Below are 23,470 nucleotides of genomic sequence, written 5' to 3' on the forward strand. Positions count from 1 at the left end.
TCTAGTGTATATTTATACTTATTAGAGTATACGAGAATAGTAAGCAAAAGTTATCTATCCCGATATACTAATATAAACTTATAATATATAACATCTATACTCTAATAAAGTTTATATTTATTATCCGAATATCTCTCCATTCAGAAAAATGAAAAAAAAAAAACATTATCATCAGATTGGCCAAATCACATGAACGTTCTATGTAAACACATGGGATTTGCACAACCCAGTAACCACAAAAGAACAAAAATCGAATTGCAGTACACATATAACTCCAAAATCCATTATTCGTTTACGGTTTAGATTTAAGTCGTAAGCTCGTCTTTCTCCACTTAATTAATATTTTTTGCATGTTGCATGTAACTTGATATTTCTTGACAGGTTGTAAGAACAATCATTCCAAATCTTATTAATCCATCGTATCAAAGGAACAAACAATATATTAACGAATTAATTCATTTCGTTGCCACTCGTAAATTTGTAATATTAAAACACACAAGCCAATCTCGATCTTCACCTATAAAAACCCTAAGACTGTCTCTTCATTCTTTACACAACACATCACAAGCTTGATAAAGAAAGAAAGGAAGGTTTTAAGGGTTTTCTTGTACCTTTTAAGTATTCTTATTGAAACTTTGCTTTTTCATCAATGGCTTATTCTAAGATTGCTCTACTCCTCCTCTTCAATGTCATCTTCTTCACTTTTGTCAGCTCGACTTCCGTCCCTTGTCCACCACCACCGTCCAAGAGCTACCCCAAGAAGCCCTCACCATCGTCTCCCCACAAAGTCACATGTAAAGACGCTCTTAAACTCAAGGTGTGTGCTAATGTGTTGGATTTGGTTAAGGTTTCTCTACCACCAACGTCCCAATGTTGCGCTCTCATCAATGGTCTAGTTGATCTTGAAGCCGCCGTCTGTCTTTGCACCGCCCTAAAGGCTAATCTTCTTGGTATCAACCTTAATGTTCCCATTTCATTGAGTCTTGTCCTAAACCATTGTGGCAAGAAGGTTCCATCTGGTTTCCAATGTGTCTAGAGATTCCACATTTCAAATTGAGATTCTTATCATGACTTCATTTGTTTCTTGTTTCAATTTAAAAGTCTTCTTTTGACTCCCATCATTATCTGATGTTGTAATTTGTTACAAGTTTTATCAATGAAATAAGGTGTATTCGTTCAATCGTACGTATTCTCTTCTCTTTTTTTTCTTGACTAATGGATATATGCAAGCTTATAATGTCTAGAAAAATACATGTATGCATTATAACATCATACCATGGAACTTAAATTTGAATACCAACTACATAAACATAAATCTGAACCTAGGACAAAAAATGCTATTGGAACAAATTTAGTATTTTCTTTGCCTCTCAGGGGAACAAATATAATCATGGAAGCCGGCTCTCGCCAGATATTAACAATTTAAATATGCTAATTTTTAAGCCCATGATTTTTTTTTCTTTTTAAATTAAAAGAGTCTATACAGTCTATAATACCCATCAAAAGGGTCTATCCCAAAAGTATTTATAAGTTCGTTACTGCTACAGAAAAGAAAAGAAGAAGCTAAAAGTGTTGAGTTATCCCATGCATTTGAATATTTAAAAAATCAGTAAACGGCCAAAGAATGAAAACGTAAGAGAAAAAGAAAAAATGAAGCCAAATATTTCAAGCATGAAGAAAGTCTCAAACATAACCTTCAATTATAGTTTTTTTTTCTTGAAATCGAAGTTGTTAATTTTAATAGAAAGACTGTCCCTGTTCAATCTCTTATTTTTAATATTGTTAGTTACTCTATAAATCTAAATTAGTATAAAAGATATATATAGAGCATATATAATGGTGGTAAAAGAAACATAACAAAACCTGAAGGTGAATGTGTTGACTGAGTTTTATAAGTTGTCCAGAACATGTGTATGTGAAGACAATGAGCAGAACTAACAAAGATGTTAAGGCATTACTTGACAATATTACGGTAAGAACATATGTGAAGTTCCGAAATAGTGCAGGAGGTAGTATGTCAAGTAGTACAGGAAGCCAAGCTGTGTGACTACTTTAAAGAGTTGAAATACAAAAGTTTGGAGACAACTTGGACAAGCCAAGAGGGTCAGATACAACGGAGATGGTATCAAACGTCTGAAGCAGTTCTTGTACTAGTCCGACATTAATATAGGAAGTAGTACAAGAAGCTGAATTGAAGAATTTGAGTACAGAAGCTTAAGGCCGACTTGGACAAGCCAAGTGACGGTTGTTGAGCTGGACGAACATCTTGAATGGAAGATTCAAGATGAGATCATGGAGAGAAACTTTCCTATTTGTTGTATAATAGGAAATTCCTATTTGTTGTATAATAGGAAAATTGTCAATCCTAGGGGTTGTACAATTGTTAATCTCCCAACTCCTATTTGTTGTATAATAGGAAAGTTGCTAACCTAGGGGTTGGGCAATTGATATAAATACCGAGAAGACGCTTCATGAAGACTTGCGCGCTTCAAGGTAGTTTCGAGAGATGCACACAAGATGTGTGGTGTCGCCCAATCAACAAGATAGAAAGATCTTTTGATGGTTTTGTTGAAGATCTACACTAGTCGGAAAAGACAATTAGTGGTAGTCTTGTTTCATTGTAATTCTAGGAAAGAGTGGTGGGTGTCATATAGCAATTGTAGGTTGCAGCCTTTTCTAGTGAATGAATTTTGGACTAGATCCTAGGGATGTAGGTTATCTGAACCCCGTTAACAAAGCTTGTGTCTTATTTACCATTACGCTCTTACATACACACACTCGAACATTTTCGTAGCTTAACATATAGATCTAGCCATGAATATGCGTTTTCAAAACCAGCTTTTTGGTGCGAGCCAAGAAACCGGAAAGTATTTTGGACCAACCTATATAATTCGATCGCATATAACTGATTTTCAAAATTTTATCCTTTTAAATAATAAACAAACATATTTCTCAAGTATATTTATATTTATAACAATTACTGTATGTATATTATAAATTATTATCGAAAATCCATCTTACAACAATGTATCTTTTGTCGATTATAGTACATTCAAAAGGTACAAAATGAAAAAGTTATTAATAATTTGAATAGAAATCTGCAAGATATTTAGAAACAAGATAAAATTGAGGCTCAATCGTGGTTGTTAACTCAAACTACTAATCATAATCGGGAACCATTTTGGTTATAAAAAACTGGATTATTGGCTACATGTTTAATCTAGCCTTTTTTCTTTGGTTATATCTTTTAAGAATCGATGGTTTTGTACATTGACTTTGGAAGGACATAGACATTTGCTCAGTTCTGATGAGATGGTTTTTACCTTAAAGACAACGTGGAAGGTTCAATGATGGGGGCATAAATTTACGATAGAGCCTCACTCCCCGTTTGAACAAAAGAAAAAAAAACCTCACTCCCCTTCACTCTAAACTTGAAACGCTAATTTGTGTATGCTCTCGCTCAAATAGAGATAGTTTTGGCGACATACTGTTCTAATTTCGTAAAAATGATATATGCATCAGCAAAATAACCTATCCATACATGAATTTTGGAAGGAGCAAGAGAATTTTTTTTTTTTTTTCATATCTATTTTATTCTCTTGTAATTTAAATTGTAACGTCGATAATATAGCACATATATAATTCTGGAACATGATTCAGTTCAAACTTCTTATAGACATTTTTCCTCCAGCAGAGAATTCCATACTTTTCTAGTTATTTATAATCAGTAGAGGAGAAAAACCTATTTTAGTTACTTAGTGAGATAAACCAGCGTAATTCAAAGTACATGGTGCAAATGGTTGTATAAGGTTAAATGGTAAAAAGTGAATTAAATATTTGTTTTAACTTTTTCAACTTATTAATTTAGTGCAACCATTTGCACTCCTAGTGTTGTTAGTCGAACTACATTGAACAATTTCACTCTCAGCCACCCTGATTCTCTATTGAACAATTGCATAACAACATAATAACTTGATTTGAAAAACATAACAAGATCATCGAATTCCAGTACACATATAAATCAAAATATCGTTTCTTGATTTGTTTACGGTTTCAATTAAGTTATATAAATATGTCATTGTCCATTCAATCAAGTAGATTCTTTTATTCTTTTTGCACGTTGCATACTCGCATGTAACAACTCAATATATCTTGACAGGTTGTAAGATTTCATTCTACTTGGAATAATAACCCATCACATGGGCATTATTTCATTCAATATATAGTTGTCATTTTATAATTTAAAACACAACTAAAAAACCCTAACTCTCATCTCTACATTTGTCATACAACACATCACAAGTCACAACATTCATAAAAAGATAGTTTTAGGGATTTGTTTTTATCCCTTAACTCTGAAAGACAAAGTACTTTATAACTTTACTTCTTCATCGGTGGTTTATTCTCTAAGATTGGCCAATATCTGTAATTATAATTAAGCTAACTGACCAAACTTTTTCGGCCTCAGTAACCCACAAAAATAGGAGAACAAAAATGAAAGCTAAAACTTGATATTAATTATTAGGAAATAATTGAGAGCAGTTTTCATCCGGTGTTAATTTGTATAAAAAGTATATTGATAGATCACAAATATATACTTCATTCGTTTTACAAAAAGTATTGTTTTATGGTGACAACCCTCTCTTTCTGGTTATAAGTCTTATTTTTATATATACCCACTCATATATTGACTATTGCATGTTACATATGCAACGATCCAAAATATCGTCGTGACAGTTTGTAAGATCAATTCATACATCATTATATTTTAAATAATTCCTCACATGAACATTCCAATGGAAAGTTGTCGTTTAGTTTCCAGTCGTCAATTTTTAATTAAAAACACATAAACCAATCTTAATCTTCACCTATAAAAACCCTATCAATATCTCCATATTCTTCACACAAACATCACAAGCTTGATAAAGAAGAAAAGTTATAAAAAATTCTTGTACCTTTTATAAGAAATACTCTTATTTGAAACTTTACTTCTTTATCAATGGCTTATTCTAAGATAGCTCTTCTTTTCCTCTTCAATGTCATCTTCCTCACCTTGGTCAGCTCGACTTCTGTCCCTTGTCCACCACCACCATCCAAGAGCTATCACAAGAAGCCCTCACCATCGTCTCCTTACCACAAAGCCACATGTAAAGACGCTCTTAAACTCAAGGTATGTGCTAACGTGTTGGATTTGGTTAAGGTTTCTCTACCACCAACGTCCCAGTGTTGCGCTCTCATCGATAATTTAGTTGATCTTGAAGCCGCAGTCTGTCTTTGCACCGCCCTAAAGGCTAATCTTCTTGGTATCAACCTTAACGTTCCAATTTCTTTAAACCTTGTCCTAAACCATTGCGGTAAGAAGGTTCCATCTGGTTTCAAATGTGCCTAGAGATAACACATTCTAAACTGAGATTCTAGATTCCACATTTCATTTTTGTTTTTTTTTTCTTTCTTAAATTCCTCGCCTGATGATATCTTTTTCTGTTTTTGTAATTCGTTGTATTCATGAAATAAAGAGACTTTTGTTTTTATTAAGCAGGTTGCTACTGTTTAAAATAAGTTATTTATACGCATCATAACATCATATGCATATAAAACTTAAATTATAGACACAAGTAACATGAATATAATTTCCAACCGTAGGAATCTTTGTTATAATTAAAATACTTGTATTTGCACGGACTTAATCATGTTATATACTCCTGTCACATTCGCCAGATATTAACAATTTTAAAATTTGCTAATTAACTCTACTTAGCATGCATTGCATAATACTAATCATTAAATGAGACTCAACCAGCAAACATTCAAATCCCTCTCACGAGAAGTACTACACGATATCTTTTAACTAAAAATGGTAATATATGTTGTCCCATTTCGATACTTGTATAAAAGAAAATCATTGAAAAGACCAAAGCATTCAATACGAAAAGCCAAAGTATTATAATAAAAGAAGAAGGTAACTAATTGCAAAATAAGCCAAAAACATTTGAAAGGAGTCAAACCAAACCAAGTTGAAAGTCAATACCCGAACCAGCTACACTTTTCTGTTAAACCGAAAACCAGTTAGACCGATAATCTTGTTCAGAAAACAAAAAGGTCAACTTACCCAACCTGGTGCGCTCTTGACTTCCTCTAATTACCGTTTTGGCCCTCCCCCCACCCACGAAAACAGCCAAAAACATAAACTTAGTTTCTCATCTTACCCTTACACATAAACCGAAAATAACCTAAAAGGCTTATCCCATTTAGACGCTACGTTTTTTACCCAAACTACCCTCGAAGCCATAACCGAATTACCTATTAACCTCCCTCTTTTACCCAATTTGCCCCTAACTTGGTACTGCGCTGAGATTGAAAAAAAGCAAGGAGGTTTAGGGGTAATTCGGTCAATCAGCTGGCTTCTTGTTTGGACACGGCGGCGGAAGATGCGATCGCCGGCGTAACGGAGCTGGTCAGGGCGGAGGTGATCTGATTAACGGTGGCGCAGAGATGATTATTGATGGTGGTGACGGTTGAGAGATTCGGTTTCGCCGTTGGGACGTTGCTCGCCAAGACCTGAATCGCGACGGTGAGAAGACACGACGGAGGAGAATTCGAGTTGACGGAAATACCCTCCGGAGGATTCACTGGTACGATGGAGAACCCGAGGGGTAGAATCGGGATATTGGAAGAGTCTTCTCCGTTCATCGCGAGCTGGATTGAGTCAACGTCGACGGTGGAGTAGACGATTAAGCTACCTGAGTTATCGATAGAGCTCTCTTGAAGCATCAGCTCCACATTGTGCCATGAATTGCTCGCTACCTGTTAAAAAAAAAATTCGAACTTGTTAAAGAAACATTTCGAAAGCTTGAACCTTTGAATTAGGGTTTGAATCAAATCTTACATTTATTCGAAGAAGAGAGATGCAGTTTCCAGGATGTGAACCATTAGCGATATGAGCAACTTCATGAGGTGAGTTCCCATTGAACAAAACCTCTAGCTGCAGAGAGAAAGAATCGTTCAATTTGAAAGTGATGATAATAATCAAGAACAGAACAGAGGGAAGAGTCATAGTTTGGGGTTGTTTATTACCAGAGACTGGTGATGTTGATCACGGATAAAATCAAAGACTTGATGGTGAGTAAATGGAAGCCAAGTGGTTGAGACAGCAGAAAGAACAACTCCTGTAGGTTGACCGGGCTCACACATTTTCCTCGTTGTGATCCTCACAGTGTCTTTGCTTGTCTCAGACAAAGCTGTCCAAGATTGTCCATAGGCAGTGCTTATATTCACACAGAATGTTCTCACCATCCTCTGTGATAACCTCATCATGTTTCTCCTCGCTTCTGCTGATGATATCACTGCAAATTGAAAACAGAGATTTAGTGATTTTGGCGGTTTTAAGGGTTTTAAGGGGGGATATGGTTTAATTTAGACTAGTATACTAGCCTCCAAGATCAGTTATGTTTCTAGCCATTAGACTAGCGATCCTCTCGCACTGTCTCTGCAACACGTCTAGCCAACGGTTAGCTCCAAAGGCCATCCCACTTTTCACATACTCAGCAAAGGTCTCGTGCACGTGCTTCTCGTCTACTTCCACATGCTCTACCCACTTGACTTGTGAGTATCCATTAGGCATGTCTTGAATGAGGCAGCCTGAAGGTTTCCTCTTATACTCATGAGGAGAATTAGTACTCGGTGGCTGCATTTGGTCATGGAAACTATCGATCGGGAAATCTACGATTGCCCAATTCCCGTTCTCCGCGTTTTGTTCCACATACCGTAGGAAATAAGCTTCTCGAGTTGGAACCAGTGGTGATAGTACCTGAAACTCTGCATACATCTTGTAACACATAGCAAACATAGATTCCATTAGCAAAAAAACAAATGCGTTTGTTCAGGGTGCATCGAATCGAATTACTAGATTACCAATAGAAGAGAACCACTAGCTCCAGAGACTCCAGAGGAAATTATCTGAACCGTTTTGGCCCTAGCCACGATTGAACAGAACATCTCTGACCATTTATCCTTCAATTCAAAAAATAAACACAAAATTAATCTATAAACAAAGTAACCAAATCGGAGTTGTTTGTGAAAAGTTCACTACTACTCACAGCGTTTAGAAATGCGTCAACTAGCGTTATGCTGTTCATGATAACGACTGAATTTGCCTTTGAAGCTTCTCGAGCAAAATCTGCTTTGTTGTTATGATTCTCCACTGGCCATGGGAACAACCTCATGTACTCTTCCTCGTTCAGACACAAAATCTCGCCGCTGATCTTGTCTGATTTCTTCTTAATCCACAAAGGCTCTTCCGTTTCACACATTTTAGTCAGTTCTTGGACACAAGAGACAGCTATTTCCATAGCGATAACCTTTTCTTCCTCCGCAAGTAACATGTTATTGTTGTTGTTGTTGACAGTTTGATCTGGGAAGAAACAAGTTGTATCTTGTGGAGGGAGCATCATCATGTCAGCACAAGAATGTTCTGGAAAGTTCCCAGCGTATACGCTCATGTCTAGCTCCAATGAAGGTTGATGAGGAAGCGTAGAAGAAGGATCGATCAACGGCTGAGATGATGGCATGGACTGCATCGGACGGCCAGTGTATCTTGAAGTGATGCAGCATATACGATCAAGCTGTGTAATCCAGAGTCAATGTGTTAGTGCAGGACATTTTCACTAATATACAAATTAGTTGAATGCAAATGGTTAGGATTAACTGGAGTTTACCTCTTCACGGAGGCGACAATTCTCAATGTGGAGTTCATTGAAAGGAATGTCACCTAGGACGGTGGGGCCGCCGCAAGAAGGACATGAGAGGCACCGTAGCTCCCCCTGAAGATGGCAATTCTCCGACTTAAGGTTAGCATTCTCTGCCCTTAACATCGCATTCTCTGTTCTGTCTTGTTGTGCCTATATATTGATTGACCTCACAAAATCAATTAACTAGTTTGTATAAAACTATATTTTTATAATTAATTATTATGAATGAACTTATTAATTTCAAGAATTCATCATCACAAGTTGACACTTTCATGCTCAACTCTATTTAAACTTAAGATGACACTACACTTGAAGATTAAGATGATATTATCGAATAGAAGTTGTTACAAAAGTATATATACATGAAAAGCAATGTTTGATTACTATTAAAGTGAGAGAGTGTAGTAATTTGATAATTACCTTCATTTGGGTACGCCTATTTTGGAACCAAAACTTAACTTGTCGTGGCTTGAGACCAAGTTCAGCACTTAATCTCTTTCTTTGTTTGTCGTCTGGATGAGGATTTTCTTTAAACAACCTACAAAGATATATATAATCTTAATCACTACTTAAATCAAAAGTTAAATTTCCAATCATGAGATTTTTTATAATACAAAAAAAATGTCTCAAAGGTTTGTTCAGTTCGACAAAACAAATAAAAACTAATCTAAAAATCTAACCACAACCAAATAGAATAATTTTTTTACCTTTTTGTTGGTTTCATTTCTTTAAAATTTAATTTAGTATCAAACCGTAATCAAAGAGAACCTTTAAATCAAGATTAAACAAATAAATATCCATTTCTAAACCGAAACTAAAACCAAATTGAAACTGTACCAAACCTCGTAGAACTAGATGTGTCAACTTCGATATAGTTCATAGATTTTAAAAACCAAAAATCCAAAAAACTTATGAGAATGAACTGAGAACTAACACACCCGAGTGGTTATATAATATAAAACATATAGTAAAAATAATGGCAAAAAAAACATACGCTTCCATTTCTTGGATCTGACGATTAGTGTGTCTGTGATAACGTTTCTTCTTAGCCGGAGGAGGTTGTTCATCGTCTTGAAGTTCATTAACATCAGAATCGTTTCCGAACTTTGGATCCTCTGCTTGCTCACTACCCGACCCGAATGACCCACCTGCCGACCCGTTTTCCATCATTTCCTCTACTGTTCCATCTCCCATCATCATCATCATACTCATCATGCCATGCTCCTCCTTCTACAAAAAAAAAAAAAAAAAAAAAAACTCAATAGTCAAAGAAAAAAACTTTGAAAAAGTTCAAGAATAACAAAAATGGAGAAAAATTTATGAAATAAATGTGGAAAGCTTTAGTCAAGAACAAACCGGGATGATGGATGAAAATGAGTTGAAAGGGATGAAATTAAAATTAGGGTTTTGGATTGTTCCAGGAGAAGAAGAAGAAGACGGCTGCTGCGAAGCAAATCTCATGTTGTCCGAAGTCATCACATTACCTTCTCCGATTGACAACATCACTTAGAAGATTTAGAAAACCCTAATGATGATTAACAAAGCTCTCAGTTAGGGTTTTACTTTGAAATCTTGAAGAAGTAAAAGACTCAAAAGAAGGAATCAGTGCATGGATATGCAAAAAATAATATTTTTCTTACAAAAATCTTAAAATTAATCTCTCAAATGCAGGAGGAGCAAAGCATGAAAGAAACGATTTAATTACCAGAGAAGACAGCTAGATCGGTTCATTTGCTCAGAAAATATTTTAAATTAAATACAGCAAAAAACATAACTGATGAAAAAAAACATTTATTGCTCATGAAATCTTTTCAAAGTTTTAAAGAAAAAACAGGTCCAACTAATTTAAAAAAAAAATATATATATATAAAGACACTATCTGAGCATTCATGAGAAGAAGATATATGGATTAAGAAGAAAATATTCAAACAAAAAAAACGTTCATGAGATAATCTAAAAATTAGGGTTTGTGTAGAGATTAAAAAAACACAACATAAACTAGATAATGCTACTGTTTCTACTGATTTTTTTCCATAGAAACATATAGAGATTTTTCTTTTCACTTTCTTACCTTGTTTAGCTTCAAAGAAAAATGAAAGAATGAAAAAAAAAAACTAAGAATCGCAAAGAGTTTTTTTTTTTGGAGCTTTCACAGTCTCTCTCTCTCTCTAAGTTTTTTTTTTTTTTTTTCTTTCCTTTTGCAATAAATGGAGGAGTAAATTTCTCATTAAATACTTACCGGACCAGAAGGGTAAACGGCAGACTTTTAATTTTAACGGCGAAAATTGACGGAGTGTAACGTGTGAAAAAAACAGTAACGCTCGTCTAACTCTTTCCGTCAACTTGACCGTCTTGACACGTGGAGTTATGTTAGTGGGAGTCCGTACGTTACACCCTCGAAACAAGCGACCCCTCCACAAGTCAAACCTTTTTTTCTTACTTTTAAGTCAAATACAGTCACGCGTTTACCGCGTGCGTGCGTTACACTACAGTTATTCTATTTTGTCACGAAGTGCTATGCATTGCCAAACAAACAAAAATACAAAACCTACTACTAATAAAAAAAAAAAGAAGTATTGGACATTTTTAAAACTGTAATGAATAGTTTCATACACCTTTTTTAATTGTAGAAATTTCATTTTCATAAGTAATATTGTTACTTTGGAACCTATGGTTATATAACTTGTATTCATTTTTATTAAAAAATCATTTGAATCCATTTTATAAAAAATATTTGACATTTAAAAAGTAATAATAATATATTTTCAATGCATTGATAGCTATCAGATTTTTTCTTAAGTAAGTATTTTTTTTCCTTTAAAACCTATCATTATACCACTTATTCACTTTGATAACAAAATTAAATCCATTTCATTAAAAGTATTTGACATTTAAAAAGTAATAATAATAATATACTTGATACACCATTAATATTAGTTTTTTCTTAAGTGATAATAATATATAGTTGATACCCAATTGATAGTTATTAGATTTTTTTTCTTTCTCAAGTAGTATTTTATACCTATATCACTACTTTTTTATATTAATATCTAATAAATAATTTATGGTTAGAATAAAAATGAACAACAGAATAAAAAATAAAAAATAAACAAATTTAGTGATGTTGACGAAGCCAAAAATAAAAAGCGACATAGGGATTATAGGTAGGTCTTTATCAATGCTATTTTACAACATTCAACATGAGTGTTCCTCAATTTTGCAACGAAAACTCCGTGATATAAAATAAAAATGAATAATATATTTATTTAATTTATGATATTCAGTAACACTTTAATTTGATCACTAGATTGTTTTTGTTGTTGTATAATCCATTGTTTATTTTGGTGTCTAATTCGCTTTCAGTTCCATCCTACAACGCTTGTGTATGTTGATGATTTTATAATAAAAAGCAACATACAAAATAAAGGTAAAAGATATTAAAATTTAGAATTGGATAACGCTTAAATCCACTCATTTCTTTTGAATGTTTTGTGGTTGTGTAATTCACTTTCAACGCCATCCTACAACATGCATGTCATTTGGTGATTTTGCGGCGAGAGTGCGACAATATAAAACAAAGGAAAAAGTTGTTAGAATTCGGTAACGCATGAATCTGTTCACTAAACTCTTTGAAATGTTTTTTTCGTTGTGTAATTCACTTTCAACGCCATCTTACAACGTGCATCTCATTTGGCGACTTTGCAACGCAAGCGCGACAATATAAAACAAAGGAAAAAGATTGTTAGAATTCGTTAAGGCATAAATCTGTTCACTAGATTATTTTGAATGTTTTTGTCGTTGTGTAATTCACTTTCAACGCCATCTTACAACGTGCATCTTATTTGGAGACTTTGCGACGATAGTGCGGTGGTATAAAACAAGGGAATTTTTTTTGTTGAAATTATAGAATTCGATAACACAATGAATCTTTTCACTAAATTATTTTGAATGTTTCGTCGTTGTGTAATTCACTTTCTATCTCGGGATAGTGTGGAATAAAATTGTAATAAAACATCCAAAAAAATATCCAAACTTATTTCAACAATAACAATGAATTATACATATAATGTGATTGTGTTTTACAATATATATATATATATATATATATATATATATATATATATATATGTATCTAATATTTTCTCAAATGTAAATTATATATCTAATATTATCTCAAATGTAAATATGAAAAATTGACATCTTATAATTAAAAGTATAGTGGCATGCTTATATAACTTTATTGGTGTCTTTTCCAAAGGGTGTGTGTGCCTCAGAATCATATATTGGAAACTACATGCCTAAAACCCCAAAAAGTCATGATGAAGAAAGAAAAAAGTAATATGGTCGAGGGGTTTTATAAATGAAACAAGAATAGATTTTTATAGTCAGTTTATTTCAGGTTACAATTCTAATTGTTGTTACGATCTGATTTTTATAATCAGTTATTTGAGATTACTGTTCTGATTGTTGTTACACATATTTCTTGATTTACTTATCGATGCAAACACATGGACTAGCATCATAAGAATTTATAGCTTTTTTTTCCAAACGCGCACATATGATTTGACAAGTACTTGAGAGTTTCGATTGACTTTTCCATGGACAAATGCAGTTGCCAAAGACACAAGCAAGAGGCACTGGACATGGTTGCACGCCTTTGCAATCGTCGTTTGTGTAACAATCCCTACTTTCTATCATCTGTATACCTTCAACAAAAACAAATTTTAGTGTTCAATCCGGATAAACAAAGTATATTCAAATCAAACAATAAAATTACATGAAAGCAATCATTTTTTTGTTTGTTTACATATGAATTCAAACCGCATCGAAAACCTTTGTTTCTTTGACGATTATAGATGTTGTTTGATAGTTTGATTAATTAAGGCCGCATCAAAGAAACTATAATCGAATACTCATATATATTTCTCCATCCTCTCATCCGAACATGAACATTTTTATATGTGTGTTTTACACACACACATGTAAATATATATATATATATATATGTGTGTGTGTGTGTTTTATTTTAAATATATATCGACACATGTATAATGAAAAATTCATATATGAGTCTTTAAGCACTTACAGAGGGCTGATACAAGGAACAAGGCCAAGAAGAAGGTTGTTTTGTTTGAGTTCATACTATACTTTGATAACTATATTCTATTTGCTTACGACTAACTATAATAAGTGATCCTCTTTCTCTTCCTTTTTCTTGACTTGTGAGTATACGGGGGTAATTTGTATTATTATGGGATTTTAATGAAAAATCCACATGACTATATATAATAGGATAAATTATATTTTTTCCTAAGAATTTTAATTTAATCAGATCACTAGACATACACAGATTTTTTTTGCTATTAAAATGTCTTGATTATCATATCCTCTAATATATATAATTAGCATGGATTTCATTTTTAAATAACTAATGTGTTGCCAGAAAAAAGATTTAAGCATATTGCTATTATTTTATGGTTTTAATATAATTATGATATGTGATTGTTGTTACATATGTAAAAAAAACTTTAAATGATATTTATATACAAACTATATATGCATATAATTATGAATTATCTAATTATTAATAGGTATATCTTAGCTCATCATCTTTTATTTAAAACTTATTTTTTGAAGATATACTTTTTTTTTTTTTTGATAATTCAGGAGTGATCTTAAAGGCTTACTAGACCCAAAGACTAATCTTCTGGGACCGACAGAAACCATGTTAAAACTTATTTTTTGAAGATATACTTTTTAATGATTTATACGTAAGTTCAAATATTTGCAGCGTCTAAACCTCTATTATGTAAAAGTTTGGCATCTTTGTTATATAGTACAGTATAATAAAATTCTCTCTCTTCGAGAATCAAAGCTAGTAATTATGTTTAAACCTTTTCTCTACATATTCTATATAAAGTATGCCGTCACACACAGTCTTGACTTGACTAACATAAGATTTCGAATTTATATGTACTTACGACGTGGACATAAATTTAATTGTATCATGAACCAATGGTTGGATTGTGGTGCATCATGCATGCTACGATGTACGGAAGATTTCTCGCGAGTTAGCAACGGCTTAGCAAAAACAAAAGCCAGATTCGTCAAACGTTATCACTGTTCCATCACGGATTAGTTTATCCACATAAAACGTATTACTTTATTAATGAATTATAACAGATTACAGTTTAAACTTGAGAATATATCATGGATACAGGATACATATATAGAATCACAATCATATTTTACTTATTCAGATGGGACGAAGAAGCCGATGTAGGAATCTCGTCGTTGGTAGAAAGAGATTTTATTGTACAATCGCAAATATGCTTAATACATCTTGGTTCAGGTACATATCGTTTGCAATATGTAAAACAATCCTTAAAGTCATGGCAATGGTCCTCATGATAGTTGACTCCCATTATCACTGATGATGAACCTATACAGATCCATATATAAATATTTATCAAAAAAACGTACCTTTACATGAATGTTTTAGTTGATACTTCATATATAAATAATTAAGATTAATTCAATATTTACTTACATGATACAATAAGCAAAACAGCAATGAAGAAAGCGGAGGCCTTCATGTTGTTTGTTTTTTCTCTCTCCTGTTTGGTTTTGTGAAACGTTTGCACCAAAAGCTTGTTTTGATTTTACTTTGTGAATCAAAAGATCGTTTGATCACTAATTTATAGTCCATAAATTCTTTGATGCTTTAAAAGAAAGTTATTCATTATTCGTTGAATATAAATTCGTCTTCTTCTTCTTTTCTTGAGTCAACTTCACTGAAATCTTCTACTATATAATAGAGAGCCAGTTTTGGTTACATATCTTTGTTTGTGGATGGTTGCACACAAAAAAAAAACTTTGTTTGTGGATTTTATTAGATTTTAATTTCCAATTTTCTATACATATTTTTTGAAAAAATTTAATAGTTTATAAACATTTAAATTCTGTAGTATTTTTTCCTACTAGTGAACTCTTTTTTTTTGACAATTACTAGTGAACTTTTATAAAATGATAAAGTATTTATTACTTTTTAATCTTTGTACTTTTAGCCAAAAAAAATTAAAAAGATGGAACAGAGAGAATATATTTCTATATTTTTAAGGGCATTTACGGTGGGGATTGCTAATTAAGTGATTCATTAATAAAAAATTAATATAGTGATGAGAGAGAAGAAAAGAAGGGAAAAATCGGTGCTCAGATTGTTCTAAGAAGAAACGGTTTTCTCAAAAACTTAACAGCTGTCATTAACATAATGGTTACAATTAAAAAAGATACTAAATATATAAATATGATTAAAATATATATATATATATATATTTTTAAAAGCAACGTTACATGGGTTACTCCGCTGATGGTCTAATTACTCTATACTTATATTCTCAAATACTTTTATTTCCTAGTACTACCTATCCAAACTAGTCTAGATTCAATTGTCAAACAATTTCAATATTCAATAAACAGATCTTTAATATTATATATTTTGTTAACTTATTAATGCTTAGCTAGGGGTGTTATTGATATTCTAATTTATAAAAAAAAATTGAATACTTCAACAAAATCAACAAAAGTGAATAAGCGAAAGATTTTTAAGAATTGCTAGAGTAATCTATAATTTTGCTGTTTAGTTTTTTTTTTTTTTGTGCAAAGATGTTGTTTAGTTTTCTAAAATCTTGTAATGTCCTTCAAACAATCTCTGTATTTTTGTGATACTTTTCATGACTTTATTTTGTGAATAAAATGTATAAAATCATGAACCAATAACATAATAATTGAATTTATTAACAATCTAGATTCTTTTTAATTGAATAACAAAACTTTTTTTATTGACTTTATAAAAGTTTGAATCTAATAACCTAAATTTGGTAAGATTTTAAATGATTTCTTACAAATCACAAACTAATAACACTAAATTCTAACAGAGTTTAACAAAATCTTAATGTATTAACAACTGAATCTACATAACATTTAAAGTCTTTAAAATTTTATTCAAATCTTAAAGTCTTTAAACATATAATCTTAAAATTTTAATAAATAATTGTCTAAAATATTTAATTACCTAGGTATCTTTCAAACTAAAGAGACTTTGCATCGTATATAACGACTATATAGTACTTTCCTTATGATTTGTCAAACTAACTGTAATTTATTCATAAGATGGTTTATACATAAGAACATTCGAATGTGTACATAGTGGAAACTTTTGTTTTTTTGTCATCTAGTCGTCGGTGGATAAACTTTTGTAATTCGAATATTATCCACAAAGCTTTCGAATTAATGTTATACAGAATCTAATTTTATAGTCAACGTTGGAGTCAGTAAGAGAATTTATTTCCTTGTAATTTTCCATGAATCGTTTTCACTTATCAGCATTAGCATCGTCATCCTTATCTAGCTTTTGGAATTTGGAACAATGAATTTGAGGTTGATCATTTTGCATTCTGATGTTTGAAAATCTAATAAAAGTTGGGAAATCACTAGATAAACTGAAAAAATAAACCAAAGAATAACTTATATAAATTCATAACTCATTTAAAGCTTAGTCAATAAAATTGCATCACCACAAAAATAGCTGAACATAAATTTAAAATTTTATAAATAATTTGATCAAATCATCATGTTGAATCGTCAGTTTATTATGGAAGGTACCAATCAAAATATTGAAGGTTTTTAGTATGTTAAGCAGAATCATTTAAAATGAAAACTTAGCAAAAGAATAATTGTTCACAAAAAAACAAAGAGATTCAATTTAAGCATTCTTTCAAAAAAATGTCACCATTTTCTAGTAAGGGAGAAACAACAACAACAACAACAAGAGTTTGCAATCCAACGTTTTTGGAACATATAAGCCATGTCCTAAAAAGTGTGCTTCTTTGTTCCGAACGTTTGGGGAAAGTTTCTTATATGTATCTCAAGGTTGTGGCTGCGGTTGTGATTCAGTGAGTTTCGAATCTTGTTCTGATTGGTCTAAACCCTTTGGTTTTTCAAACAAATGAACATTAGCAGCAACTTCATCAACCACTTTCTTCTTCTCCTCTTCTTCTTCCTCAGCCAAACCAACTTTCTCTCTCGCCTTTTGTCCGACTTCTTCAGCAGCTTTCGTCACTTTGTTAAATGCTCCCGTAACCCACGTAGCACCGGTTAACACATACCGGTTCTTCATTATAGCCGAGCCAGCGTTGTTCGCTGTCTGCTCAGCTGCAGCTATCGCTGATTTGGTTTTCTCGGTGACTTGAAACTTTTGATCAACTTCTTTAACTTTTTCGCTCACAACCGTTGTCCCCGTATTGAGTTTCTCGGTGAATCCGATTCTTTTGTCGAAAGAAGTGACTTTAGCTGAAGCTATTGATGTTAACTGATGCTTCTCATCAAGACTTTTGGCTTTAGCTATGGCATCTTTCCCTAGAATAAACCCTTTTGAAATCATACCACTTACAACAGCTTCAGCGTTTCTGAAAACCGATACATCTTCGCGGGAAGGAGATGGTGATTTGTTGCTCTCTTTTGATGATTCCTGTAGAGAAGATCAAGAAAATACTTTGTTCACACTAAAGTTCTTAAAGAGAGTTTTGAGGTCTAAGAAATGTTTTTTTTATAAGGAGTATACAATGGAAGCTAAAGCATCAGGAGGTAGTTGGTAGTCTGGTGACATAGAGACTGTGACTGATGAATCAACAATTGTGGCTCCCTGAAACGAGATCGACATGAAACAAAGTGCCAATATATATATAGACTTTTGTTGAATAAGGATGAGAAATTAATGAATGTGAATTTTACTGTGAGGAGAACTGCGGTTTCAGCTCCTTGTAAATCCTTGAATGTGACATGCTGATTTAGAACCTTCATTCTCGCTGTAGAAAACAATCTCAACAGTTTCAGTTATAATGAACTATGTAAGAACAGTTCAAAGAGTTTATAATTCGAATGAGAATGTAAAGTCCAAGAAGAACCGACCTTTGCATCTCAAAGTAAGCAATATCACCGGAAAAAGAGAAGAACTCCTTGAGATCTCGTTCTGTTGCATCAAGAGAAACGTTGCTTACTTTGACAGTTACCATCTGCGGTGAGAAACAACACAATGTTTAGACAATACATTGACATGAAAATGAAACCAGAGAGGATAAACCTTTATTGCTAAAGTTAACGAATTTGTCAGGTTTTGATAACTTGAGTCTTACCGACATTGTGGGGTTCAAAAATCTTACCGACATTGCTGAAAACCGCTATAAACCGGATTGAAACGGAAGAATTTGAAACGAAAGCAGAGGAGCCAACAACAACAACAACAAATCTGGTACGTGTGTAACCCGTCGGGATTGTTTTATTCTCGCCGGAGACTTCGAATGTGCGAACTGAAGGGAGACAAAGGTCGTGCTTAGCGCTATTTCGTTGTCGGGAACTAATTATAATGAAAATTATTCAACCATTTGTACGTTTATAATATAAAGACGTGACATAATCACTTTATCCACCACTATTTGTCCTCCACGTGGTCGTCAGAACCGTTTCCGCCTTCAAATCGTAAAGTTTAGTACCAAACATGCTTATTAGTAAAGTTAACATATATTAAGGGTACTGAACCAAATTGAATTATTTAAACGACTATTTTAAGTGTAATTGAACTGAACCAATACAAAATCAACTGAAAACTAAAAGCAAAACCAAAATCTCAACAACCAAACCAATGGTTTAATTTGTTTTTTTCTAAAAACCAGAAACGAGGACAGATTCTTAAATATATCGAAATTAAAGGATCAAAAACGAAAAATACAAAACTTTTCTATTGCTTTTTTCTGTTGTCAATTACAATAATTAATCAGTTACTGACTAAACGCTTTTACCAATAAACTGAAACTACAAAAACAAAATCTAAACGAAAGCCAAACCAAACCAATGGTTTAATTTGGTTAAAAAAACCAGAAACGAGGGTAGATTCTTAAATATATTGAAAATAAAGGATCAAAAAACGAAAATATTTCTATCGCCTTTTTTTTTTTTTTTGGTTGTCAAATTAATCAGTTACTGACGCTCTTTCCAATTCTTCGTCTATCTGTCTCCACGATCCACGCCTTGACCCCCAAAAACTTTTTTTTCTTTTCTCACCAATTCGAGAAAAAACAAAAAAAAAAAAGAGAGAGAAGGATTTGATTTAGGGTGAAAAAAATTTCAAGATTCAACAAAGAAGAAGAAGATGAGTTTTCAAGATTTAGAATCAGGAAGAGGAAGATCAACGAGGAAGATCAATGGTGGTAGACAAGATTCGACGCAAGCCGTCGCATCGGGAATATTCCAGATCAATACCGGAGTCTCCACCTTTCAAAGACTCGTTAACACTCTCGGTACTCCCAAAGATACCCCCCAGCTCCGTGAAAAGCTGTAAAACAAATTTCTCTCCTTTCTAAAAAAAGAACCGATTTATTTTCATTTGATCGGAATCCGATTTCAATTTTTTTTGTGAGATTTTTTTTTTTTTTTTTTTTTTTTTTTTTTTTTTTTTTTTGTATAGGCATAAGACAAGATTGCATATTGGGCAGCTTGTGAAGGATACTTCAGCTAAACTTAAAGAAGCTAGTGAAACTGATCATCAAACTGGTGTCAATGTAATTGTGAAACAAAAAAAAAAAAATCAAATCTTTCTTTATTTTCTTATTGTGTTATGTGAATCTTTTCTCATGTTTGATGATTGAGAGTTGTTTTTGTGTGTGTGTGTGTGTGTAGCCAAGTAAGAAGATTGCAGATGCTAAGCTTGCAAAAGACTTTCAAGCCGTTTTGAAAGAGTTTCAGAAAGCTCAACAAACCGCTGCTGAAAGAGAAACCACCTATGCCCCTTTTGTGCCTCAATCCGCTCTTCCACCTAGGTAACACCCATTTTTGTTGTTTATTTGGTTTTGTATAGATTAGAGATCAAACCCAAAAAGCATTAAGCTATGTGAATTGTTTGTCTAGTTTTGATAATCATGTTCCTTATTTGTCTTGGTTGGTTTGGTATATAGTTACACGGCCAGTGAGGTAGATAAGGCCCCGGAACAGCGGGCACAACTTCTGGAGTCTAAAAGGTAGGTGTTACTGTAAAAAAAAAACAGATCTTTGACACATCTCTCTCCATTTTTTTGAGATGTGACTTATGTTGTGACATCTCAAAAAATTGTGGTGCAGGCAGGAACTTGTGTTGTTAGACAACGAGATTGCATTCAATGAAGCTGTGATCGAAGAACGAGAGCAAGGCATACAAGAAATTCATAATCAAATTGGCGAGGTTAACGAAATATTCAAAGATCTTGCGGTTCTGGTTAACGATCAAGGAGTCATGATAGGTAAAGATAATCTAATAAACTCAATATGAACATGTCCTTATCAAATCTACAGTTATAGAACTCACTTTGTTTTTTTACTTTCGCAGATGATATCGGTACTCACATCGATAACTCCCGTGCTGCAACTTCACAAGGCAAAACTCAGCTGGCGCAAGCCGCGAAGACACAAAGGTCAAACTCATCTCTGGTAAAACTCTCAAACTTTGCAGACAATGCAGTGAATAAATGGTGTTTAGGAAACCTTACGGATGGATAAAAGATAAGGCCACGCTCTTATGTCTTGATCTTGTTGTTTACACGCAGACATGCTTGCTCTTGGTGATATTTGGCATTGTACTCCTGATTGTGATCATCGTACTCGCAGCTTGATTTCAAAACGCAAGAACAAGTCGTTTGGGTGATTTCGTCCATCTTAAAAGTGTCAATGAGTGGAAACTACTTGGTATATAACATATTTTGAAGACAGTACTTAGAAGTTGGCTTTGTAGTGTGATTTGCTTCGGTTCGGTTTGAGGGTGGCATGTGGGAATAGAGTGTCTCTGTGTTTGGATTTTTTTGTTGTGCAAACTTTTTGTTGGAGTTGGGAGAAAAGTCTGTTTTGTTTGTGTTTCTCATAAATATCCGGTTTCATAAATCAGAATGATCATGCAAGGTCATCATGGTTTTGGACCAGTTTTAAAATTCCCTAATCTGTGCTGAGAGGAAACAAATCAATTGACTCAAATGACTGTCACAAAGAAGTCTGAAACCAAAAACTGAGTTATTATGACTGCTTTGAGTTTTTACAAGATTCAAACTTTGAGCTCAAAACCGATGCCACAAGAATTGAAAATGCAGACAAAACCGCTGCCGCAAATGTCAAGGCAGAAACATACTGTGTATGGCTCCTGATTCCGGCAGGTATATCCCAGAAAACTGACGTGGTTTCAGTCTTGGATCTGCCGATCGACAAAACCAAACATCTTCTCTGTTCATGACTCGAGCACAAGAACAAGTCCGGCTCTCCAAACTCCACTCTAGAGTATCCACTGTCGTCAAGAGGCTGGATGGAGAGATGATAGAGAAATAAAGATCCAATCTTATTGATATCAATCAAAACAAGACTTGAGAAGATCAAGCCATCATTTTACCTGATACCGAGCATGTAAGGGAAGCTTTAAGCTGATTTCACCATTTTCATAATCTCTAGGACTGACTTCGACATGAATCTCAACAACAGATCTGTTCGATCTAAACGAAGGCAGCTCAAGATTCGTGTCTCCAAAAACCGATACATCACTAAAAACTGCAAAAAGAATCAAGATCACATCACACTTCAGAAAATCTAAAAAGCTATTCATGTGATAAGTAAGAATCTTAACCTCTGCGTTGCTGAAGACTCTGAAGCTCAAAAGGATCAGCGAAAACTCCCAAAGGCAAACGTTCAAGAATCACAAGCTCGTGAAGCTGAAACTCAGAGTAAAGAGGAAGAAGCTTGATGGACGTAAGGAGGTTACGATGTGAACCTTCACCTGTCACGTTTCTGTGTTGTATCAATGAAGTTGCAGGAACAATGCTTGGAGGATCATGTTCAGAAGAACATTGTTGAAGAAGCAAGAAGTTTCGAAACTCCGAGTCGTCTAAGGAAGTGTGTGAAGTAGTGAAATAAGACTCCATGACGAAACGATCAGAGATACAGAGTGAACGAATCTGTTCGGAGTCTCCATTACTGGTTCCAACCTGTTAACAACAATTGCATTCAGAAAACCCCTAAATCGATCGAATTTGAGCTAAATCTGAACCAAGACGGAGATCTCTAACCTGATCAGATGAAGTAGAAGAAATGGCGCAGCAGATGAAAATTAGGGTTAATAACGATCTCCGTCGTTGGGTAGCCATTTGATTTCAGTATATCGAATCATTATTTCCGATGAAGATACTCGCCGGAGATCATTTGGAAGAGTTGCAGATTGAAACAAGCCCATCACGGCCTGGTTTTGCTGGTTTAATATGGGTCGGTCCAGCCCATCAGAATCCAAAACTATCTCCGTTACCGTTTGTTTTTCAATACTATCATCACGATTGTTTTATCTAATTTTTTAATTTTAACTAGGATTCACTCCGTGCTACACCACGAAACAATTTTTTTTTTAATTTTTTTTAAATATATTATAAATAGATCAAGTTTCTTTTAGTTTTGATATAAATGTTACATTATTATATACGTGTGTTCTCACAGTAATTAATAAAAAGGTTAAGATAAATATTTATTATATATTAAAATAACTCAAATGTGAAATAATCTATATCCGAATATACTTGTTTGGTTACAAAAATCCTAAAACAATTTTTAAAATATATATCCGTTTATAAAAATTCAAATCACATCATATGCTGAAAAAAAACTAAAATTTT

At 33.4% G+C, this 23,470-nt stretch overlaps 6 protein-coding genes, 1 long non-coding RNA gene and 2 pseudogenes across 11 annotated transcripts; 4 read left to right on the top strand and 5 right to left on the bottom strand.

Annotated features, from left to right (window-relative positions):
* Positions 1-532: 532 nt before the first annotated feature.
* On the top strand, positions 533-1,180 carry LOC104724681 (14 kDa proline-rich protein DC2.15-like). The gene has a single exon (XM_010443221.3). The coding sequence runs from the start codon at positions 650-652 to the stop codon at positions 1,034-1,036; it is 387 nt and encodes a 128-aa protein (XP_010441523.1). The 5' UTR covers positions 533-649; the 3' UTR covers positions 1,037-1,180.
* A 3,719-nt stretch (positions 1,181-4,899) lies between these two features.
* Positions 4,900-5,535, top strand: LOC104724682 (14 kDa proline-rich protein DC2.15 pseudogene; annotated as a pseudogene).
* A 367-nt stretch (positions 5,536-5,902) lies between these two features.
* LOC104771956 (homeobox-leucine zipper protein HDG5-like) lies at positions 5,903-10,952 on the bottom strand. 3 transcript variants are annotated; one of them, XM_087472061.1, is made up of 11 exons: positions 10,819-10,952; positions 10,104-10,272; positions 9,742-9,977; positions 9,168-9,285; positions 8,715-8,897; positions 8,097-8,621; positions 7,912-8,010; positions 7,432-7,825; positions 7,075-7,343; positions 6,887-6,982; positions 5,903-6,804 (listed from the first exon to the last, which is right to left on the bottom strand). In XM_087472061.1, the coding sequence occupies exons 2-11, from the start codon at positions 10,248-10,250 to the stop codon at positions 6,394-6,396; spliced, it is 2,478 nt and encodes an 825-aa protein (XP_087328187.1). In that variant the 5' UTR covers positions 10,251-10,272; positions 10,819-10,952; the 3' UTR covers positions 5,903-6,393. The 3 variants fall into 3 exon arrangements, with proteins under 3 accessions (XP_087328187.1, XP_087328188.1, XP_087328189.1); XM_087472062.1 differs by lacking the exon at positions 10,819-10,952 and adding an exon at positions 10,388-10,476; XM_087472063.1 differs by lacking the exon at positions 10,819-10,952 and having other exon boundaries at positions 10,104-10,362.
* Positions 10,953-13,099: 2,147 nt separating this feature from the next.
* Positions 13,100-14,001, bottom strand: LOC109127164 (putative defensin-like protein 303). Its single transcript, XM_019231517.2, has 2 exons — positions 13,834-14,001; positions 13,100-13,453 (listed from the first exon to the last, which is right to left on the bottom strand). The coding sequence occupies exons 1-2, from the start codon at positions 13,886-13,888 to the stop codon at positions 13,236-13,238; spliced, it is 273 nt and encodes a 90-aa protein (XP_019087062.2). The 5' UTR covers positions 13,889-14,001; the 3' UTR covers positions 13,100-13,235.
* Positions 14,002-14,451: 450 nt separating this feature from the next.
* Positions 14,452-15,382, top strand: LOC147934715 (uncharacterized). Its single transcript, XR_015571239.1, has 2 exons — positions 14,452-14,902; positions 15,008-15,382. It is a non-coding gene; the product is annotated as an uncharacterized LOC147934715 (long non-coding RNA).
* On the bottom strand, positions 14,887-15,452 carry LOC109127545 (defensin-like protein 308). Its single transcript, XM_019232488.2, has 2 exons — positions 15,298-15,452; positions 14,887-15,189 (listed from the first exon to the last, which is right to left on the bottom strand). Exons 1-2 carry the CDS (start codon positions 15,341-15,343, stop codon positions 14,996-14,998), a joined length of 240 nt encoding a protein of 79 aa, XP_019088033.1. The 5' UTR covers positions 15,344-15,452; the 3' UTR covers positions 14,887-14,995.
* A 1,991-nt stretch (positions 15,453-17,443) lies between these two features.
* Positions 17,444-19,105, bottom strand: LOC104724683 (binding partner of ACD11 1-like; annotated as a pseudogene). The gene is made up of 5 exons (XR_015571238.1): positions 18,968-19,105; positions 18,717-18,820; positions 18,540-18,613; positions 18,370-18,450; positions 17,444-18,276 (listed from the first exon to the last, which is right to left on the bottom strand). The product of XR_015571238.1 is annotated as a binding partner of ACD11 1-like (transcript).
* Positions 19,106-19,601: 496 nt separating this feature from the next.
* Positions 19,602-21,757, top strand: LOC104724684 (syntaxin-22). The gene is made up of 7 exons (XM_010443223.3): positions 19,602-20,138; positions 20,269-20,362; positions 20,481-20,620; positions 20,756-20,818; positions 20,919-21,076; positions 21,163-21,263; positions 21,380-21,757. Exons 1-7 carry the CDS (start codon positions 19,954-19,956, stop codon positions 21,443-21,445), a joined length of 807 nt encoding a protein of 268 aa, XP_010441525.1. The 5' UTR covers positions 19,602-19,953; the 3' UTR covers positions 21,446-21,757.
* A 15-nt stretch (positions 21,758-21,772) lies between these two features.
* On the bottom strand, positions 21,773-23,051 carry LOC104724685 (uncharacterized). 2 transcript variants are annotated; one of them, XM_087472065.1, is made up of 4 exons: positions 22,976-23,051; positions 22,438-22,796; positions 22,207-22,361; positions 21,773-22,118 (listed from the first exon to the last, which is right to left on the bottom strand). In XM_087472065.1, the coding sequence occupies exons 1-4, from the start codon at positions 23,038-23,040 to the stop codon at positions 21,840-21,842; spliced, it is 858 nt and encodes a 285-aa protein (XP_087328191.1). In that variant the 5' UTR covers positions 23,041-23,051; the 3' UTR covers positions 21,773-21,839. The 2 variants fall into 2 exon arrangements, with proteins under 2 accessions (XP_087328191.1, XP_010441526.3); XM_010443224.3 differs by having other exon boundaries at positions 22,438-22,795; positions 22,877-23,034.
* Positions 23,052-23,470: the final 419 nt, after the last annotated feature.

This window comes from Camelina sativa, chromosome 11 (genome assembly GCF_030686135.1).
Source record: "Camelina sativa cultivar CO46 ecotype springtype chromosome 11, ASM3068613v1".
Taxonomy (NCBI): Eukaryota; Viridiplantae; Streptophyta; class Magnoliopsida; order Brassicales; family Brassicaceae; genus Camelina; species Camelina sativa.

Excerpts from the sequence above, each read along its gene's own strand:
- LOC104771956 (XM_087472061.1), bottom strand. The coding sequence starts at position 10,250 with ATGTTGTCAATCGGAGAAGGTAATGTGATGACTTCGGACAACATGAGA. Across the intron at positions 8,011-8,096 it reads TTGACGCATTTCTAAACGCT|GATAAATGGTCAGAGATGTT; the intron begins GTGAGTAGTAGT and ends TTTGAATTGAAG. Across the intron at positions 6,983-7,074 it reads ATCAACATCACCAGTCTCTG|CTAGAGGTTTTGTTCAATGG; the intron begins GTAATAAACAAC and ends TTCTCTCTGCAG.
- LOC109127545 (XM_019232488.2), bottom strand. The coding sequence starts at position 15,343 with ATGAAGGCCTCCGCTTTCTTCATTGCTGTTTTGCTTATTGTATCAT. Across the intron at positions 15,190-15,297 it reads TGTTTTGCTTATTGTATCAT|GTTCATCATCAGTGATAATG; the intron begins GTAAGTAAATAT and ends GGATCTGTATAG.
- LOC104724684 (XM_010443223.3), top strand. The coding sequence starts at position 19,954 with ATGAGTTTTCAAGATTTAGAATCAGGAAGAGGAAGATCAACGAGGAAG. Across the intron at positions 20,363-20,480 it reads ATCATCAAACTGGTGTCAAT|CCAAGTAAGAAGATTGCAGA; the intron begins GTAATTGTGAAA and ends GTGTGTGTGTAG. Across the intron at positions 20,819-20,918 it reads CAACTTCTGGAGTCTAAAAG|GCAGGAACTTGTGTTGTTAG; the intron begins GTAGGTGTTACT and ends ATTGTGGTGCAG.
- LOC109127164 (XM_019231517.2), bottom strand. The coding sequence starts at position 13,888 with ATGAACTCAAACAAAACAACCTTCTTCTTGGCCTTGTTCCTTGTATCA. Across the intron at positions 13,454-13,833 it reads GTTCCTTGTATCAGCCCTCT|GTATACAGATGATAGAAAGT; the intron begins GTAAGTGCTTAA and ends TTTTTGTTGAAG.
- LOC104724685 (XM_010443224.3), bottom strand. The coding sequence starts at position 22,954 with ATGGCTACCCAACGACGGAGATCGTTATTAACCCTAATTTTCATCTGC. Across the intron at positions 22,362-22,437 it reads GAGTCTTCAGCAACGCAGAG|TTTTTAGTGATGTATCGGTT; the intron begins GTTAAGATTCTT and ends TTCTTTTTGCAG. Across the intron at positions 22,119-22,206 it reads CCTTACATGCTCGGTATCAG|CCTCTTGACGACAGTGGATA; the intron begins GTAAAATGATGG and ends CTCTCCATCCAG.
- LOC104724681 (XM_010443221.3), top strand. The coding sequence starts at position 650 with ATGGCTTATTCTAAGATTGCTCTACTCCTCCTCTTCAATGTCATCTTC.